Here is a 21363-nt window from a genome sequence, read left to right on the forward strand (position 1 = left end):
GGGACAGCCAAGGTGAGACACAGACCTTTTTTTTTTGATCCGACATCATGTGAGAGGAAATCCTGCTTTGATATAAAATGGTCCAATTCGAGGTCACACGTGGCAAGGGCCCCGCTGGCCACCCCTTAGACTCGGCCCTGTTAATACAACTTGAGCTTTTTTATAGTTGCGGTGCAATACAGTATCATCGAGCCGCCACTAACAACACATTTCTATAACCATACATTTACCAGAAAAGCTCAACTTAAGCGTTAAGCCGGGGAAATCTAATATTCTGCACCGATTCCATGAATAGAATGAATTGCAACAAGAGTTTTTGTAATAATTAAATTATTGGAGGCAGAGCTGCTTGAACACAATTTCATTATTAGTTGAGGTTTGGATTTTGGAGGCCACAAATCCGCGTTCATTTTAAGGTCAGGGGAAAAAAGTAATGTTTATCTGTTAACTGCAGTCCATTCATTGAATCTCAAGCAATTATTATTTTGGCATTTGGCTTTAATTATCACGGTAAAGCTACCATTACATTTACCAACTAAAGTATTTCAAGTCATCTTTAGCCAATATATCTATAATATTTGAACGTATGAATCTGCATTGACCCAAACAGGATTTTTGAGACCAATATTGCTATTTGAGAATTTAAAATCCTGTATGATATATTGGCAAATTATTTATACATGACCCATAGCATAAACATTTTAATAAGGTTCCCTTGTTTTTCACTTGTAACAAGGAACAGTGCCTTGCCACTGTTTACTGGTTTCACTGTAATTATATTTTTAAACCCAAAGAGATGTTGGGAAAAGAAATCAGACTCTCCGCTGAGGTTTAACTCAGCCGAAGAGATTATTCTGCCTGCAGAGAAATGAGACCAATGAGATTGTTCTGCCTGCCTGAAATGTTTGTTGCTAAAATCCCGCTCCACAGGGACTTTGCCTTATGAGTTTGGTGAAATGACAACTGTGATGGATGTGCATCACAGCTGTGTCAGCACTTCTCTGCAGGCCTCAGCCGCTGACTACCAACAGGCTTACTTCCCAGCTTCCCGTCACGCACATGCACACACACACACACACACACACACCACACTCTCTGAGCTCTGGTGATATACAAGTGTAATCCATTGCTACACACTTACACCAATTGTCTTCACTTGGAAGTGGCTGCTATGACCTTTTTATGGGAAATGAAAATAAGTGGAGGCGCAGAACAGCCGATATTGGATTCTGCTGTTAATTAATGTGTGTATTATCCGGGTGGATGAAGCCGGGGGGGGGGAGGAAGTTAATTGAATTACAGTCAGCGAGTTGGATAATGCACTGTTGTAATTGTTGGACTGTATAAGACAGTGCTCACATTAGGGAGACGAAAGGCAGGCCTGATTTGCTTCCAGAGAATAGTAAGAAATTACTTGTTTGGTTTTGGGGGGTGAGGCATGACTGAGTTTCTAATTTAACCCTTGGGATGGCAAACTGTAAACATGTGTACTAATACTAAAGCCCGTGTATGCACTCCTTATTTACTTACAGCACTTTTGCAGCTAACGCATTACACTATCTGTTGCATTTTACAGTAGTTTTCACAGGCTAATAGACCGAACAAATAATATCTTGATGACATCAGGCTTGAGCTCCCGAGAGCTCACCAGTCACTTTTTGAATTCATTCCATCTTGCCTTTATTTAGACGTATTTCTTACATCCAGGCTGTGTAACCAAATTTGGCCCTCCACAAAGGAAAACTGGCCCAGGGCTCAATGTCGCAAAGCAATTTAAGCCTAATTCAATGCGATGATTTCCTCAGTAAATTCTGTATTTTTCCTATTTGTTTTGAAGAGAGAGGTTCAATATAAGGCATATATTAATGAGCTGCCTTTATTTTAAATATAGAAATATGTTAATAAGCATTAATATCCCAAATGTTGAAAGGGATTATTTTTTGCATCCTGTGGGTGAGCTTTCTGCCAGGTTTAGTGGCCTGTACATATACACATTTCTTTCTGTAGGATGTGCTGCCATCTTGTGGTCATCTTTTGGATACATTTTCAACAAAAATACATCTTCCATCTTCCACATGTATGCTTTCAGTCCTCGGCCTGCTGGTTCTGATGGGAGGATTGTAGATGCCAGGATCTCTCAAGATACAAAGCAACTTATAGCAACGTTCTGATGCCATCAAATATTTTCAACTGTCATTTTGTTGCTTGCACTGATCCAATATCCAATATGTTTAAAAAGTAGTGAACCAGGGTCTGGTATTATAGTAAGAGAGACTTTCTATGTTTTGTAAATGTTGGTGCAAATGTCTCTGTTTTCTGTCCAGGCTGCTGAATGAACAAAGGGACTTGGACCTGGGCCTGGAGGAGACAAGGATTGTGCTGCAAAAGAGCTGAAGTTTAGTATTCTGTCATTAAACATGTTGTAGTATAGTATGCCATAATAAATTATTATTTAGTGTGATATAAACTACGACTTTTGTTTTTGACATGCTGTGACGACCCTCCACCTCCCATACACTAGGTGCCCCTGTGTCTTTTGGTTGTCTGTTGCAGGTGCTGATTGGAGAGTCATCAGCTGAATGAGACACACCTGTGCCGGTGTGGCTTTCCCCTAAAGGCCTTCTTCATTTGGCAGCTTCACTCTCTGGGAAAAGGAGACGCTGTTCTTTTGGGTTTGTATTCTGTTTATTGCTACACACTGCCACACACATCCATACATGCACTTTGGGACTGACAACTGATACCTACCTTTAGTATTCTTTCATTTGTTTGTGGAAAAATAAAATGCTTTTCTTAGCAGCCAGCTTAATTGTCTTGACATTATTTATTTTTTAAGAAATAATATATGACTTTTTTCAACATACTATACTATGATTTTTTTTCTGAAATATATCATCTCGATAAAAGTAATAAATAAGTCATAGTATAGCATGTCGGCAAATGTAATAAAGTCAGAGTATAGCATGTCGATAAAAATAAACGTCATAGTATAGCATGTCAATAAAAATAAGTCAGAGTATAGCATGTCGATAAAAATAAGTCATAGTATAGCATGTCGATAAAAATAAATATGTCATAGTATAGCATGTCGAAACATTGTTTTTAGGGCTGCGGTTAGCTACCGCCTTGCACACCCAAAAAATACTTTGCAGTTGTGTAAGCTGTGGTGGAAAATAATCTTTCTAACCTCAAGGTGAGAAATAATCGATGAGAAAACTCTTAAATACAAAAACCTATTCATTGAACAGACACTAATAATAATTCAGTTGAATTGATAGAGCTCTTTCCCCACAGATGGTTCGGAGGTCCAACAATGAATAGTTAAAACAGAGTATATATGCACATTATCTCGTCTCTCTGCCCTCCCTTCTCAGATGTCCTGTCTGCCGATGCCTCCACCAAGGCCAGGTTCCCAGCCTTGGTGGTGTATTTTCGTGAGAAGAGGGTTAGGTGGTGAGATCATGACACTACAGCAAGCCAGAAATGCTAAAATACCTTCAATATGACATCATTTATTATTAGGTTTTAAATGAGTCTGGTTGACCTCGTCTGCTTATATATGCAGGTTTAAGCAATACAAGTTATAACTCAAAGAACCACATGATAAATTTCCACAACATAAGCCAGCGCACAGACCAATCTGAGTCCTGTGAGGAGCTAATGGCATGGAAGACAACACACAGATGCTCCTAAAGAGGTTAGCATAGCTGCTGCTATAGCATCAGTCATATTAGAACTGGAGAGCATTTCTTCATTGGAAGAAGAGCAAAGAATGGCACTGAAGGGTTTTCTTGATGGAAGAGACATTTGCTCTAATTTCTCTACTTGCTGCGGGAAGCGTTTGATTTACAATTACCCAACATGTTTGGTTTTTTTAAAGTGCCTGCCCTTTTCCAAACAGTTTCCAATGACTGCTTCTAACATGGTTCTGTGTAACAAACCGTCTGATTTAAAATTGCCCCTCAGCTAAAAATAAAAAAAAGTAACTACCCATATTTGATTTAGTAAATGAAGGATGAAGAGAAGACACATACGGGTAAATAGACTTTATTTTTCAAAGCATGTTTACAGTATTGAAAATGTATTTTTTATTTTTTTTATTTCTCCTCTTAGCCCTGGCAACTATTCACTTTAATCCAACTTTTAGAAAATAAAAGAACTTCACCTATGTACATTCATTCACATTTGATAACAAGCAAAGATATTATTACATGTGCTTACTGTACATATAAACATATGCTAAAGTGTCCAACGAAATTAATGAGCATTTTGTTCTATACAATGTTAAATAGTAGTGGAGGCCCCTATCAGGAAATAGAGCACATAGGAAATATTTCAGCAATACAATTTTGATTATGTGGTAGTCAAATGTATGTAAATGCAGTCTGACATGGTAGAGTACAAATCAGACAGCCAACAGAAAACAATCCTACAAAGACCTTTAACATGCTCCTCAAATATAAGTCAAACCGGTAACTTATCAAAACTGTCAAATACGCTTTTATGGAAGACTTTCACATATGCAAGAAGCCAATGTACATTTCAAATTCATATTAGGCCCGACGCAATTAAACTCATTAATTCATCCATCTGAAGTCACCAGAATGAAAGACAAGCAAAGACTAAATTAAAGACAGGAGTGAAGTCGTAGGCCATAACCGTCAAAACATCAAACCTGCATGTACAAAACAAGAGCTTTCACAGGCACACTGGCAGACTCGTGAGAACACGGACAATCCGGTCTCGTCAGTAATGGCCTCTTCACAGAGCTTTGCAAACCAGCAGAGAGCACCTGGGCAAACATGCATGGTCTGCAGACTGGTTTTTTTGGAGTGAATAAGAAACCGTTTCACACATTTTAACTTGTTTTCTTAAAAGGATGCGATATTTGTCCAGGGGGTCAAATGCTGTTCCATCAGCAAACATCCACACTCTCAAAAGACCTCAGCCTCATATAAAGTATAAAAAGTCTATACAACTGTAACTCTAATTCTATTTTTGCTACATGGAAAATGATACAGTGTGCGTTATGTACAAGCACAGAACGGATGTCAGCACTTTGGTGTAGGCCTTTTAAAGTAACCTAAGAGATGAACTTGTTTCAGTTTTTTTAAAAGGGACTCCTAAAGCACATTTAAAAAACACTAACACTTAACATGGAGAACAGCTACTGACAGCTACCATTACTTTTCTCTCCAACAGATGGCGCTCTTGCTCCCCAGGTCCCACCAACTGCTGACATTCATTACATTGTTTTTAACTTAACACAGATGTGCGGTAACCAAACCTACTCTACATTCTTCTTCACCAAAACTTCAACAATGTGCACCTAATAGGACGAATGCCAACAGTGGCTCAGCAATCAGACAGCCAGCAAGGCCAAAATCACACACACGCAAGTGAAAACTGGTCTACAAGTGTATAAAAAATGTCTTGACTTTATTAGGACTTAACAGCACTGTTTTGTAACATTAAAGATGATTCCCAAACGTTCCCTGACGGAGCAGACGATTAAACGGTTTGGTCTCTTTTAGAACAGCATGTCTTACAGTCGATGTCACAGTGAATTAAGTCCCCGACAAAGCCAACTTACCATTTGAAACTACAACCAAATTTCTTATCTGGCGTTATGAACATGGAATGTTCAAATTACAGTGCGATGCAGGCTTGTCCCCGGTTTAGTTTAAGACAAAAGAAAAGCGGAACCAAAAATGAAACATTACAGTACATTACAGTGAAAACCCCCCTCGAGTCAAAAGACCGCTCACTGATTTAACTCGACTTTTAACTCGACTATTTAACTCGAGGGCTTGAAGTTGGACGTAAACAAGATGCTCTCCTCAAACTGGATATTTGTACTTTTGAGTCCAGAAAGTCAAAACAATGAAGCCCTGACCAAACTACACAGGATGACCGCTTTATCTGGCGCACCACCAATGCACAGTATGCTGAGGAAAATAAGGGCGAAAACAAGTCACAAGGCAGACCACGAGTTTTCTTTTGTTGTAATTTGGCTCATCTCACATAGGAGTAAGGGACAGCACTGGTCTTTCCATGTTGGCATTTCTTTTCTTTTTTTCCTCCTTTCATCTGCAGCAAACAAAGCAGGCTCTGTATTGCTCTCGTATCAGAAATTTGGTTGTAGCTGAGCTGGGCTGGGGCCCTCGAGGGTTCCCCCCCCCATGAAAGCGCATATGAAGGTTTCTCCAGGCAATGAGATTAGTGTTTGGGCCACCTGTCAGTCCCGTAGGCGGTTACTACGTGTTGGTTACGATTAAAGCGACATTCCTTCATCTTATTCGTAGCGATTTGAGCTACAAGAAAAGCAGCTGGCAGATACAATACGCTGATATAGTGTTAATATCTAATTGATATTAGGATAGTTGAAACAGCCAAAACTAAATTCAGCCATGTTGGTTTCACATTATAGGAGGTCTCGAGTCTCTGCCTCACACTTCGCCCACATTACAAATGACCTGGGCTACTGGTTAACAAAAGCTGTGACGGCAGAGGATGGATAAACTTGTGGTCCATTTAATCTATAGAGATATGGACATGTAGAGGGGACCTGTAGGCACAAAGCAGGACAGACTCTGAATCTGGCTCTTCCCTACACAAGACCCCTACAGGGCGCTCTGCATTCATCATGTGAGCCTCAGAGAAGAGTGGAAGGGAGGAAGAGCAAAAAGAAGAGAAGATGAGGGGGCGGGGGGCTATTATTCGGGTAAGTTCAGCGCAGCCACCTCCAGTTTCATCTTGAAGTACTGGTTGAAGCGCAGGACTGCATATCTGAGACAGAGAGAGAGGAGGGCAGCGTCAGCGATAAGATAAAAATGTACTTGACATATTAGCTAGGCAGAAAGCAGAGCAGAAATATCAGACTGTTCTGGCACAAATGATAATCTGAACGCTTCACATTTTGTTCTTGAACATGTGACTAACTAACTGAAATCTGCTTGGCAGAGCAAAGTGAGATAGCTGTTGATAAAGTATGCTTTATTATTTATATGCATTTCAAGATGGCTACATACCCCAAGAAGTCAAAGTCGATGGTGGAGACCTTGGCCTGAATCAGAGCCCAGAGACCCCAGAAGAAGTGAGATGCCTTCACGCAGGAAGAAAAAAACAAAACAGAAGAGACAAAGAGGATTATACTCAGTCTAAAAGTAAATGTCAAATCTAATTACCAAACACGGCACACTCAAGCATGTACAAAGCCAGCAGAAGCCCTATGGCAACAACAACAAACAGCTGACACAGAAACACAATTGGTCGCCTTGCCCATCCTCCACACACTGCCCTCTTTTCCTCTCGACATGAAACGAGGCAGAGCGAGGCTCAGGGCAGAGCGCTGAGCCTCAGAGGGGTTACACGGCGTCTTTACGAGTGCCTCCCATACGACGGTCGCATCAGCGGGCACATCACACACATCCATCTCTCACATTCAGAGCAGCGCGCTGTTTAACCCACATCACACTGTAATTCGGGGTTAGCTGACCCAACACCTGGCAACAGGCCCGGAACAAGATAAGCAGAAATAACCATGCAAAGAATATAGGCCTAAAAGCACTCCGACGACTACCTACCATCTGCCGTCTAAGGACGGCCATGTGCAGATATGCTCTACTGTAATCCACTGGGGTTCATGTGTGCAATACCAATGCTCACCAGGGCAAATCGGTTGACTTGGACGTAAAGAATCTCCACCTCTGCGTCCGTCACTTCATCGCTTTGGCCTTTGTGCTCCTTATAGGCCTCCAGGTAGGAGCGGAGCCACTGCAGCTGAAAGGCCCGCTGAGGGTAGTGACTATAATCCACCTCATTCAGGCCTGCAAACACATGCAACACACACACACACAGGCTTAACACTCATGCGACCATTTTCATACACGCGTCTGTTTATAGATATATCGAGCAGAGCAAAGTCACACTCACCGGCAAACTCGTTGAAATGGTTCCCAATGTCGTAGGCTTGGTAATTGTACCCAGCGTACTCGTAGTCAATGAACTTTACGTTGCCTGCAGAGAGAACGAGGTTTGTTTAGAGAAGAGACACGGGAAGCAGGCACAAAATGATTATGTGTTTTCCCTTTGATAACTCAAAATGTCAAGGATTTTCATTTCATACTGTAACTCTCTTCCTGTCTGACTGGTGTGGCTGGCTAGTTTGCCGATTGTGGGGCAAGGAGTAAGAGCTTGCATTTTGAGGAAAGTAGACCGTAGAGGGAGACTTCAGCACAGGTAATGTAATAAAGGGAATTAAGAAGACACATTTAAACTTAAAGAGATATACTTCTTAAAATAAACTATTGACTTCTACACATGCACTATCATGCTGTATTAGGATAAATACAATCATAAGATTTATGGAAGTCAACAACTGTATTGAAAATAAAAGCTTTCGTGAAGCAATCGCAGGAAAGGAGGTTGAGCAGTCGATCTTACAATGACATCGTAGTAAACAGATTAGTGCTACTAACCGACTTATCGGCGGTTTCCCCCCCCCCACAAGACCGCAAAATAGGCAGCCGGGATACATTAGTAGAGATGAAAATGTGTGATGCAACACATGGAACGCAACACATGGAACGCATACAAAACTCTAGGAGGAGAAAAAAAAGAAAAGAAAAAAGGGAGTGCATCTGGCTTTTCAAAGGATTGTTTGTTTTGGATACATGCACAGAATAAAAAGGGGAAATGGCCAAGTCAAAGTTATGTTTTGAGGCAGACGAAGGAAAACGGGCAGAGATGGCAGAGGGACAAAGGGAGGAAGATAGTGAAATACAAAGAGACATTTAAGTGGTCCGTAGAACAGTACAGTGAGCTGCCAAAGCAAACGTACAGCAACACGCGGTTTGATACGTTGCCTCTCAGAACTTTGACGTACAGCAGACAGTGTACTCGTCACTAAACTGGAGTTCTCTTCAAGAGCGATCTCAAAACATATTTCATAGTCTGGTGGGGTTTATGAGGATCCTTTACATCTTGAAGTCAATCCACCGTCACGAATTCTAGACTAACAGCTCAAAAGCTGGGAATGAATTATTGGCATCGACGTCTGAAGAACGTTTAAATCCGATGTCCGTGCATGGAGAGGAAGGATCAAACGATGCGTTGCTGATTGCATTTGTAGGCTGGTGAACAAAAAAAGGGAAGGACTGATCTCAAAATGGCGGCGGCTGATCTCAAAATACAAACCCTTACTTTTTACAAGCCCGGTTGTTTACACAAACATAGATATTAACCAATACATGTTACTTTAAAAGAACAGTACGTTAAATCAAATGTGTCCACTCTTGAACGTTTTGGTTTGGCTAAATTTCTTTGGCTTAACATATGAACATTAGTTTTTGAGGTGGTGCTGGACTACAGAGAAAGTCACTTTGAGGTGGGTTACCAGCTGACGTGTAGGTCCTAGCGGGACACAACTGAACACCTCCAGGCAGTGGCTATAGCCCCCCCTGTGCAGCAGATGAAAAGGTTGGGGCAAACACATCTTCCACACATGCTCACTCTCACACTGACATATTTGTCTTTTTATCCATTCTCACACCCACGCAGTGTCGAAAAACATCAGGCCCTGCAGCCAAACTCCCTTTTCTTTTCTTGCCCCCCCTCCTCACACATGCAACCTCACTTCCCCTTCTCACAACACTCCCCTCCAATGCTCCCTTCCCATAGGTCCGCTGTGAACCCAAAAGCGCGACACCTCTGACGCAGATTTTTTGCAGATTTTGTGGCCCATGGGACCCAGTAAAATGTGTGCGGATTTCTTGTTCTTTAAAAATAGCGGAGTAAAGTGAGAGGGGCAGGGAAACTACAGCAGCCTGCGTTGGAGACAGAGACACAGTAAAGAGAGACAAAAAGACGAGGGAAAAGTAACAGAGCACTTGGTGAGAGTGGTTTTGAAACTGTCTTTGGAAAACGGAGAAAAAGAAAGTGTTCACCACTTCAGTTTATGGTTTTATCAATAAAGGAAGTGGCGGCTTCTCTGCAGTCGCGTTTGGCAGACAAGTGGTTACAAGTCAGCAACTACAGCTGTGAAGTGACAGGAAGCAGCGTGGGAGCTGAACTCTTTTCATGCCTACTCAAGAAAAAGGCCGTAGGCGGTAGACTGAGTTTACGACGACGGTTTAGACTGCTTGACCTGCCACGGTAAGATTAGAGGTGTATAAATGATTGCTTGATTCCCTGGACTCTACTGTGGTGTACGTTCCATTGTGCTCGTCATCTGTAGGTGTGGTCTAGTTGTGTTTAGTGAGACGTATCGGGGAAATTCCTTGCTCGTATTAATCAGTAATACCTCCAAACAGAAGAGGACCTCAGCCTGACTTGAAGCCTGAAACATGATTCTGCAAATATGCATGGATGTTGTGCACCGCCTTTCAAATGTCTGCGCAATTGACCTACGCTATTCATGAACTTAATATTGGCATTACCATTTAACACTGATTGGACACATAGAAGATGGCGAATATTCCCTTTAAGGGGGTTCTGTGCTGAGTTTTGGTCCAATCCCAGTGAAACTGGATAAGTCAGCATTTATTTGAAATGCAAAACCACAGATTCAAATAAGATTCTGCAGGCGTGCACGTCTACTTCTGTGAGCTACGGTTAACCAGAATCTCTGTTTGATGTGCTGAGGCAAAGGGGTTCCCCCACATTTTTGCAGAGGCGTGTTTCAGCTTCAACGGATACAGCAGATGATTTCTATATTAATGTTTATGTCAACAAATCCCATTAAAAGACCAAAACCAACAATGTGGTAGTCTGTCTCTCTATACTTTCCAACTCCGCCAGCCTGTGGCTCTCAGCCCGAAGCCCATTCATCCCTTCTGAAGACGAATCACTAATAATGGGCTCACAAATGAACACTTTCATCTGAAAAAAAAAAAAAAGGCTTAGCAGTTCACTAAAAAACAGCTACGCATTGTTATTTGCAAATATTAAACAAACAGTGGATTTATTGAGTATTTGGTATGGGTTATGTGGTACTGACTCAAAAATAAACTACATTGTGTGTATTTATAATGTCACCCAGTCAAACAGTGTGGCTCACTGTGATTTTTAATCTCCTGGACAACAATGGAGCTCTATCACCAGGGACAACACGCTATAAATAGGGTTTACACGGGGAATACTTATTAGTCTGGTCAATTCAATGTTGGTTTGTTTTTTCAGATGGGACTTGTTGACAATAAGAAAAATACAGAACATCGCCAGACATATACTTGCCTACTTATCATTATTGGTGCTGTGGAATGGAAATTGCGCAGTAAGGAGGAGTAACGGAAAGTAGCTTTACACTTTAGGCATTTGGCTGGTGCTCAGAGTGACTCAAAGCAAGTGCAAACCATAAAAAAAAAAACATTTGTGTGATAACCAGCATCGTAAGTAGCCTCAATACTGTCAAGAGGGAAAACTGGTGAGCGAGTAGCAATGGAGGGTAATAGGTAGGTACAGGGCTCCTACTGCTGCCATGAACTCATCCCGATTAACCCGAGCAGTGGGCAGACTACGCGAGGGCCCTCAAAGCCGACTGTGCGTGAGGGTTTGTCTCTCTCCATTGCCTCCCCAGGGGCAGGGCGGCGCAGGGCAGCCACAGCCTCGGCTGTCATTCCTAGGGGAGAAAGGCTAGACACAAGGAGCTGTGAGAAGGGCCCCGCCCCTCGCCGCAAACCGACGAGGGGGCTGACAGCTCTTTATCACCCCCACCCCACCTCCCGCATACATCTCTTCTTTCCCACCCTCTCTCATTTGTCCTGACCAGTTTATCCCAAAATTCCTCTGCTACAAAGACAATGATAAGAACAGTTTCACTGACTCGTACAGTCTCATTGACCAGAATAAACAAAGTCGCTCAGTGCAAAAGCAGGCTGAGGATAGGCTGCTTGACCTTCATACCATCAAAATAGCATTGCTATAGCACCAAAAACATGTGCTGTCAATAGAACTAAGACTTGGTATGTGGTATGATGTAATGGCATTGTTTGTTCACGCTGATAACAGTGGTTTACGTTCTAAGTTTTCAGCACAGAATTAGAACGACAGATCAGACAAAATTTTGGAAAGAAGACAGAAATCCATATTAGAAACGACTTTACCTTTAAAAAAAAAAAAAAAAGGTAAGGGAAATTGAAATCCGGAAGACTAAATATAATTTGTGACAGATTTAATGCAAATTTGGCAAATCTATTGGCGGCAGATACACATTTTTCTGCCCCCCCACCCTCCAATCCGCATCAATCAACACGCGGCTTTAATCTGCGTTGTGTTTCTCCTATTTCAAATGAGGATTCCATCTCAGAGCTGAGCGCCCAAAGAACAGGTCTGTCTTCTCCGGCCGTTCTAACTCTTTGCCTGCAGCCCAATGCAAACACCGGCAATGAGTGAAGCATGTGACTAGGGTTGAGGAAGTGCAGTTATTGCCATCCTACCTGAGCGCAGAGACCAATGCAGTTCACACTACAACACACGATTCAGTCACACAGTAACGTCTATGACTACACTTCTGCAGTTAATACTCACCTGCCTCCTCATTATAAATTATGTTTTTGCAGAGAAGGTCGTTGTGGCAGAGAACAACTGGGGAGCCCAGCACAGACAGGCTCTGCTGGAGCCACACCAGTTCCTTTCGGAGGCAGAGAGGGCTTGGTACCTCCATAGTCAACCTGGAGGGGCAGAGGCAAAGAGGGTCAATGCCGTATATTGAAAAGTATTAAATAGGAACAGAAAATGAGAAAAGTGGAGGGAAAAGAGATTAATTGCTATCTTAAAAAAACAACAACACATGATCTGTGTATGGACGCTCTTTATGTAAAACTTAATACATTTTGCATAACAGCTGTGTCTCACAAAAACTTAACTTGAGCAAACGGGGAACATTTCTGTAAATAATAAGCTCCATTAACAGAATAAGAACCGACATCCTCCCAATTTGACTACCAGAATAAAAGATGTTGTGACTCAACTTAAGCCCTCACTACAGCTCGTTTACAGCTGCATTTCCTGCCAATAAAATTAGGTTTTATTATTAGTCGCGACACCATAACTGATACACGTAATACTGATAGCAGCAAGTTGCTCTTCTCTGGTTGCTTGGTTTGATTTAGGTCATTTATTTATGTGTCAGAGTATGCAGTGCTAACATTTAGTCGCACCAAACACAATCAGACGAGCTGACAATAAACAAACATTATGCAACACATAATTGAAAGAGCAAACTTAACTTCTTGTGGTCATGAGCCATGTGCTAAGCACTTCACCCAGTTACTTGTTTTTGCCTTCAACATAGCTAAACCCCAAAGATGCTGCGGGCGTCGCGGTCTTTCATGAGTCTCAGCATTTCTCTGGCAGTGTTTGTGTGTTGGTGGCCTGGCTGGCCTCCAAGGAAATTTAGAGTTTGTTTTGGATTCACTTTGGGTGTCACCATAAACGAAAGCTTGTTATTATTGCAAACTTAATGTTCAAATAAATCAAGATCCAGCAGTGCAAAAATGGCCAAATTGTCATTACTCAATTTGCCTGCGTAGCACAACCCGCGTTGTTTTTTCGTTGGTACCGACACACCAGGAATACAGGGAAACTTATGTAGATACATATTTAGATGAAGATAGAATTACACGGTTTGTTTAGTGTCAGTCTACAACACGGGCTACGTGTTGAGTGATGCCAGGAGCGTGAAAAGGACAATTCACCATTTCTCATGTTTTCAGGGTGCTGCTCTTTCCCGTTTGTCATTTGGAGAATTTTATTCTATTAACCTCAGATGTGAGACATCTACATGTCAGCAGGACCTCTTGTTGTGCCATTGCACAAGGGGTTGTTTGGATCATTAATGACTCACTGATAAGAGACGTATGAAGTCATAGTTCCACGTGGACAGACATATACATGAGGCAAAGCCAAATGTTTCCAAACAATGTGATTAGAGGCTTTTCTTCTTCTGACGATTCAGCCTTCTTTAAAAAGGTCTTAAAATCACATATTTATGCCTTATGTTCTTCAAATCTATTTATTAAAGGGCTTATTTTTTGTACTTCATATCCATTTAAATGTAGGGTAAATTAAATATCCTCCAAATGACATTATACTTTATAATAATGTACATGTTTAATGAGTATACTGCTTTTCAAAGGTTTGTTCTTGCTTTGTTTCAATAATTAGGATTTTTAAAATAGTGGTGAATTTAAGTCTAAGTATTATGATGCATTTCTTTTTGTCTAAATATAGCTTACATAAAACCTGCAGATAAGCTGTTTGGCGAGTCCTGAACCGTACAATTGTCTTATACATCAGACTGGCACATACCGGCACTTTGCAAAACGTTGAGGCCACGCCCCTTTTGGAGAGAAAACCAAAGACCCTGTGGATATCGATGCAAGTTGACATCTTTGGATTGTAATTTTGACATGTTTGATTTTGATTTAATGTCTTTCTTGTCAAAGAAACGTTTGTTTTATCGAGATGTTTAATGATTGTTTTGTGACCTGACCATCTGTGATACCTTAATAAATGAAAGTTGATATTAAAGTGGCGAGATATTGATTTTCCAGGCATCTATACATATTTTAAGAGTCACTATCATTTGGCAAAGTATTGTTCGTTAAAAAAATCCGCCATTTACCCCACTGACAGTGAATATTCACGTCTCATATGAGCCTCAAATCTCAGTGGAAAGGCCTCAGTTAACCCCCTACATAACAGCTTTGAGACGCATTTCATCTTCCTTGACTTATGCCGTCACCGTGCTATTGTTTTCCCTGTAAAAGGGGGCGTGGTGATGAGAGCCTACTCTGGATGAGGTATTGCCGGTCTGATGTATATAACATTTTGCAACTCAGCCTGTGCGAACAGACTGAATTTATAGGGCCAGAGGTAAAAGTCTGACAGGTGATCAGGAGTCTAAGGATCTGGCAGATCTACATGGCCTCACCTGGTGTTTCGCTCTGGGTCCTTGAAGCACTTGGGGATGAGAGCAAAGTACTTGCCCATCTTCATCCACATGTCAGACTGGGGCACCCAGCCATTGTGGGCATGGATGGCATGGTACTTGGCCAGCTGCTTGGCAATGAGACTGCAAGGTAGAAAAGAAAAAATGATGGATTTGTTTTTAAATAATATATTTTAAAAAGGTTGTCTTCCACGTGTCTTCTGTCCATCAAACGCCTTTTAGCATTTCCATTCTTTTTAAATGTTCAAGCTTAACGTTAGCTTTGGTTTTCAACCCAGATACAAGAGTTACTTGAGCAACTATGTTGGTAAAACTATGAAAGAGATGAACATTTTATTGTTTAGTTTTAATCTTATTAATATAATATCAGTGTACACCAGTCACTTCCACCAAGTTGCAGTTGATGAAAGATTCTCCTCGGCTGAGGTTACATTTCAGGGGCAGAAACCGTTAAGGAACTGGGCATGACTGATTTTCGTTGAATTTTCTCAATTCTACAAGTTGCTACAGCGGTAGTTCCTTAGGGTGTATCTCAAGGATTGTGAAGGATCCTGTTTATGTAGTTGTGTCAATATGTATGAGTGCGTGTGCATCTGTCTGTCTGTCAAGCCTCCACAGTTAGCCTCGGGGTGGCAGGAACAGTTCACAAGACACCCTTTGCATAAAAAGGAAAAGTAGTTTTACCTGAACACAGGTTGGCTGCGAATGTCCTCAGGCTCCAGGGCCGTTCCTTGCAGAAATTCATAGCAAAGGCCATTGTTGAAGGTGCAGTATAGGTGTGGGGCACAGCGGTTTGCATGTAGTACTCGGAAACTTTTCACTTCATTTTCCCGGTCAACCAACAATTCTGTTTTGTTGCCATAAATACGGACCAGGACCACATCCTGTACGACTGCACCCACGTAGCAACCCAGCAGCTTATTGGTGATCCCGTCTGTGAAGAACTGCAGGGACAAAAAGACGAAAGGGTGGAGAACAGGTGAATCGGTCAAGAAGTCACAATTTATCCTGTACTTCAGAAACCTAGCTGGACGCCAGTGGGACCGTCCTTGCACTAAACCATATAAGTACTATGAAAACCTACATTGTTTGGAGCATTACACAAGTTCTGAGAGGAATCTGGCAAGCCACACAAAAACAGAGACGAGGAATGAATGTAGCATTGAAAGATTAAGGCCTGTCTGGGTTGATTTAAGCTGGACTGTATCTGCTGGGAAGCTGGGGACTTTTTTTCGGCCGGGGGGGGGGGGCGTCAACATACCAGCCCTTATTGTTCACTCCATTAGGCGTAGACTGAGAAAAACAGGTCAGGAATTTGATTTGGCATGAGGAAGCTATGGCAGGCATTTGCTGAGTTGCCACTTTGCTCTCTCATTGATGAATATAGGCAAGTGTGGCGGAGCATGTGACCATCTCCAACCCTCACTGTGTTTACCAAAAAGGAGCCACACCCCCAGAGGCTGTTACTGGAAAACTAAAATAACTGGCTTTGTGGGGGTACTGTACGCAGAGGATTTAATGTCGAGCTCATGTATCAGCATGCTTCTCTAGAATAACAGAATGTACTGTTCCGTTTGCTGCTATATTTTGAATTGATTTGACTTTAGCAGATCAGAGGACACTTAGAAGATTACATATAGTCAATAAAATGTAGTTCGTAGGCATGCTCCATTTGTTATACACGTCTCTTCCTGAAGTTAACGAGAACAGACGATGTAGTCAGAGTACAGAGTAGCGTCTCAGCCTCGTACATTTACAGAAACTGTGTCAATAGGTTGACACAGTTTGCATGATGTTGCATGATGACAATCGTGACTGAAACTGCGACGCACACCTCTCTATCTGTATAACCACCTGCAGGCAAAAATAAAATGCTAATTCGTGCCATATTTAAAATGCGTAGGTAGTCAAAACGTGCAGGTACGGTTTTATAATCTGCGACTAGAAGCAGGGAGAAGCTCCCCATGTTGGATCTGAAGTGACGCAGATGCTATTTGCAAAGGCAACCCATTAGCGGAGGAACTACCGCAGTACCTTAGTAGCTGCAATAAAGCGAAGGCATTGTCTAACGTTACCATCTGTCTGAGGATGGCAACAGATATTTTATAGTGAAATAGATGTAGCATTTGGGCTGCTCTGCGTGTCATTAGATTATCTGCTCTGCGTGTCATTAGATTAGCTGCTCTGCGTGTCATTAGATTAGCTGGTACGTGTGTTATTTGCTACTGGAATAAATTACCGTTGGTTTTAGCTAACTTGGGTTTTGTCGTGAGACCACGCTGCTAGCTTACACCGGTCTTTGCAATTGTAAACGACTTATACTCTAAAGATAGACAATGATATATACACGCAAAGGGGGGGATGTCATACCAAGCAGATTAAAGATTTAAAAAACATAATAAAAAGCACCTTCAGTTTGACCTCGGATGGCTTCCAATTCGGTCTCAGCTCCTTGATCAGCTTCAATGCACCGGATCTGTAGTCGCTTTCGTCAACTGTCACGTCTATTTTGGGCACAGCGGGAGCCTCGTCGGGTACATGAATGTAGTTGGCCATGCTAAATCTTTATTTCTTGGAATATCTTAGACTCTGACGATTCGCGTGCTGTTCGCAGGGCCTAAATGCGCAATGTATGAAAATACGTGACGAGCGCAGATATATAATCCTGGAGGAGCGTTAGTACGTAGTCGGCAACGCCTCTTGAAAAATCCCACCCACCAGAAAAAAACCTTCCCCCGATGCATGCTGGTAGTCGAATGACTCACGAGAAGCGCCTGTTCAATTCGTCAGCGTGCACCGCCGGCGGAGCTTAATAATTAAATACGGAAATATACAAACTAATGTGAATGTAACTCGAAGACAACAACGTATAAAAACGTATTAGACATATACAAGTGACGTTACAAACGTATACTGTACATAAAAAGTGTTACAAATCAAACATATGACTCAAACGTTTCTATGGCGATTCAATTATCTCATCCTTGGTGGATACATACAAGCGTACACATGTAACGCACTATGCTTCTGACGTCACATCCGCAATCCACTTGAATGAAATGAGCTTTGTGTCAAGTCCGAGCGTTTTAAATGTCAGAGATGGGCAGGCCTGTTGTCTGACTCAGAGAGTGTTAGCCCACTTTAACTCAAAGTAATCCGGCTTTCGAGTCTCATGAACACCCCCATCCTGGTGCGTTAGGTGTAATGGAAACACGAGAACGTGGAAACGTCTGTGCTTCTGTTTCTTTTAGTGGTTGTTGGACTCACACTAACCAGCTGCCTTAAAGCTATACCCAATTGCCTTATCCCTCATGACATTGCACAACAAAAACCTAATCTTTTTATTTTATAGATATGAACTGAATGACAGACAGAATAAGTAATAAGCTGTCAAGGAGAGAAATCAAGCAGTTTGTGTGGTCTCATCATTATGTCCACTGTATGTTGAGTCTGCTGTCTATATCTTCTTCATGTATATTAATTATTAAAGGAGATAGAGTTACTGCATGTCATGAACAATTAACACCAATATTATTTTATTTGCAACAAGGATTTAGGGCCATTGCAACTTGCACAACCAATATGCAACCTATTTATTTTTAAAGTCTGAGGTCCCATAGCAGAGGTTCAGTCCCTCTAAAATATAAATCTAAATATACTTTATATCAATGGCGACACCCCTGGTGTTTTTCCATCTTGACCATAAGCCAGTTTGACCATGTAATATCTGTTCCATGCTGGCATCTGTAGAAAAAAAAAAGTGATATCTTTGACAGTAACCCCTGAAACAATTTTACAGCATTAACAAACCTCTGGGAGTGAAACCTTTTGGTGTCGTGTGAAGAGAGCCCCGGCCAGCCCTGTAAGAGGTCACACCCCAATGTATCAAATCACCTTTTGCTCTGTACAACATACCTGCATTGGGCCCATGCAAATCCACTACAGACTTGTGAGTTGAGTTCTTCAGAACTATTTGTGAACTTCTGTCTCTGCTGCGCAGTGAATAAAACTAATCTGAACCAGCCACAGATATGGACATGAAAGAAAATGTTCCTCAACACATCAAATTCATGCTAGATCTGCCTTGTCACCTGGTAACGTACTGTGTAAAATATTAAGGATCACATTGCACCAATTTACTGCCCTCTTTTTTCTTTTTTGATGCATGTGTCACCATGGGCAGTGTTGACTCACCTTGTAAACAATGCCCTGCTCTCCACTCACACAGGTGAGCACACTTGGCTGTCCAGTGCAATCAGTCGGTCATTTCCACTTGGCAGCTCCAGTTGAGCTAATTGGAGGGTGTCATCTTGCACCTTATCAGTAGCTCTATAGGGAAAGCAGTGCTTTTTATTGTCCTTATGTTGACGACGGTCTCTTCTTTTGGAGACTTATTTCCAAAGTTGTAAAGTAGGGAAAATAACTGGAACACGCCCCATTTGCCCCTCACTAGTAAGCTACTATTGTTGCCTTATACACACATTGATATTTACTTGTTTCGAACAATGTTGCCTTGATAACCTTTATCAACCAATGGTAGCAGCTAAATCAATGTGGGCAGGTACCTGTTGGTGAACCACTGACCCCAAAAAAAACACATCTACAGTAAAAAACACAAAACTACAGGAAAACTCACAAGTGGAAATGAGTGTTTGACTTCTTTTTGGTAATCTAAATTGTCCGTGTGGTTTCCATGTTACTTCTAATGTTTCTTTTCCTATTAAAAGTGGAGTTTCAGGAGGTTTACAAATAGCATCATCTCCAAGAGCAACATATCCAAGAAACAATAGACGGCACCATGCAAGCCTGATAATGGCTATTGTTATAACGCCTGCTGAGGCACAGGAGGAGCCGTGGTTGCTATTTAGGTTGAAATTTGATCACGGATCGCTAAGACAACATGGCAACAAAAGGATTATCTTTCTTTACCTTCCTGTATTGCTGAACGTATCCCATTATTCTGGGTAAAAAAGTGTCAGTGTCTCTTACCTGCAACTCAGATATATAAGAGATGGATTTGCATTCATGTTACGACTAAATGAAAAAGGCTTTTCTAGTCACATCACTCAAGTGCTAGTTATGGTGTTTTGAAAATAATTTATTTTAAAGGAAAAATATATTCATTAATTTACAAGTGTGTTGATAAGAACCAAGACAATTGCTACTTCATCAGACAGCTTCTTCTCATTGCCAATTAAAAAAATGGAAATGACAGAATGCACATTTCCTTCTCATGCCCTTTAGACATTCGTCAGGCCCAAACATGTTGCTGAATCAAACCCCTCATGCTCAGTCAAAGTAGTCCTCGATATCAATGTTGGGGTTGAGCAGCTCCTCTCCGTACGGGGTCAGATCCATCTGGTTGAGGATCAGGTTCTCAAACGTCTCTTCCAGGTCTGTTTCCCCGATTAGCACTGCTCCCACCATCCTACCTCCACTGAGAACGACCTGGAACAGACACACAGGGGTAAATCGTGTGAGATCGGATGCTGGACTTCATGATGTCCCTTTACAAGTTCAACAAATAACCAGCTGATCAGGGTTTTGCTTCCGGCTCATATTAGCAGCATTGAATCATACCCACAGAAAAACAGTGGTTTCTTTCACACAGCTACAAAAATTCAAGCGGGACATTTTCCAGATGCCACTGGCTACTACAAGAATGTCTAACAGCATCCAAGCAACTTGTGATTCTTAAGATTATTTTAGGGGCATTTTCACCTTTATTAGACAGAGCACAGGGTAGAAATGGGAGAGAAAGAGAGAGAGAGAGAGAGGTATGACATCACCAACATGTGATTTTGGTACTGCTTACATAACAGGCATTCATTTATGTCCTAAAGTAAATCCCTTTTTGATGTAAGTGAAGCATTTTTGGTTGTTAAATAACACTGGGTACACTAACACACGAGAGCGTGGGTGCGTGGACTTTCTCGTCAGTATCACCTTGACATACTCCTGGCCTTTGGTACAGCGTAACAGCAGCTCGTGGTCGGGCCCCAGCCCCTGCCCATTAAACTTCCCCAGCAGGACCACCTGTGGAATGACCAGCAGACAGGAAGTTGTGTAAATGCACCGTGTGACTGAGCCAAGAGGTAGAGACACTAAAATGACCTTGAAGGGTCTTGAAAGTAACCAATTATAATTTGCACAGTAGATGATTAATATTTTTGTTATTATTTAAACAGATCCCCCCCCCCCCGCAGTAAAAAAGTCATGCACCTTGTAGTTGAAGAATTTGGTGATGTGTGAGAAGAGTTCGAAGCAGAAGTCTAATTCTATTGGTTCAGACAAGACGTGTGCCGCCATGCAGCGGCCGGCGTACCAGCCCATCTGACGGGCCTGCGTCCACAAACGCATCTGCACACACACACACACACACACACACACACACACACACACACACACAC

The 21363-nt window shown here is 41.8% G+C and overlaps 2 protein-coding genes across 4 annotated transcripts in view; both read right to left on the minus strand.

Annotated features, from left to right (window-relative positions):
* Positions 1–4279: 4279 nt before the first annotated feature.
* etnk1 (ethanolamine kinase 1) lies at positions 4280–17655 on the minus strand. The gene is made up of 8 exons (XM_031865787.1): positions 17363–17655; positions 15638–15897; positions 14936–15076; positions 12529–12671; positions 7936–8019; positions 7669–7829; positions 7032–7105; positions 4280–6789 (listed from the first exon to the last, which is right to left on the minus strand). Exons 1-8 carry the CDS (start codon positions 17507–17509, stop codon positions 6717–6719), a joined length of 1083 nt encoding a protein of 360 aa, XP_031721647.1. The 5' UTR covers positions 17510–17655; the 3' UTR covers positions 4280–6716.
* A 2380-nt stretch (positions 17656–20035) lies between these two features.
* Positions 20036–21363, minus strand: part of pyroxd1 (pyridine nucleotide-disulphide oxidoreductase domain 1) — a 5769-nt gene continuing 4441 nt past the window's right edge. For all 3 annotated transcript variants that reach the window (XM_031865564.1, XM_031865563.1, XM_031865562.1), the window contains exons 11-13: positions 21176–21313; positions 20900–20989; positions 20036–20401 (exon numbers count right to left, since the gene is read on the minus strand). In XM_031865564.1, the coding sequence (XP_031721424.1) occupies positions 20243–20401; positions 20900–20989; positions 21176–21313 (387 nt within the window). In that variant the 3' untranslated portion in view covers positions 20036–20242. The remainder of the gene's footprint in view (positions 20402–20899; positions 20990–21175; positions 21314–21363) is intronic.

This window comes from Anarrhichthys ocellatus, unplaced genomic scaffold (genome assembly GCF_004355925.1).
Source record: "Anarrhichthys ocellatus isolate YVR2014 unplaced genomic scaffold, GSC_Weel_1.0 scaffold33, whole genome shotgun sequence".
In the NCBI taxonomy this organism is placed as follows: Eukaryota; Metazoa; Chordata; class Actinopteri; order Perciformes; family Anarhichadidae; genus Anarrhichthys; species Anarrhichthys ocellatus.

What these genes read in the sequence shown, in the direction of transcription:
- etnk1 (XM_031865787.1), bottom strand. Translation starts at nt 17,509, where the DNA reads ATGGCCAACTACATTCATGTACCCGACGAGGCTCCCGCTGTGCCCAAA. An exon ending in CATCCGAGGTCAAACTGAAG is followed by an intron (nt 15,898 to 17,362) that starts GTGCTTTTTATT and finishes TTGTCCCTGCAG; the next exon opens with TTCTTCACAGACGGGATCAC. An exon ending in CCATTTCAACGAGTTTGCCG is followed by an intron (nt 7,830 to 7,935) that starts GTGAGTGTGACT and finishes ATGTGTTTGCAG; the next exon opens with GCCTGAATGAGGTGGATTAT.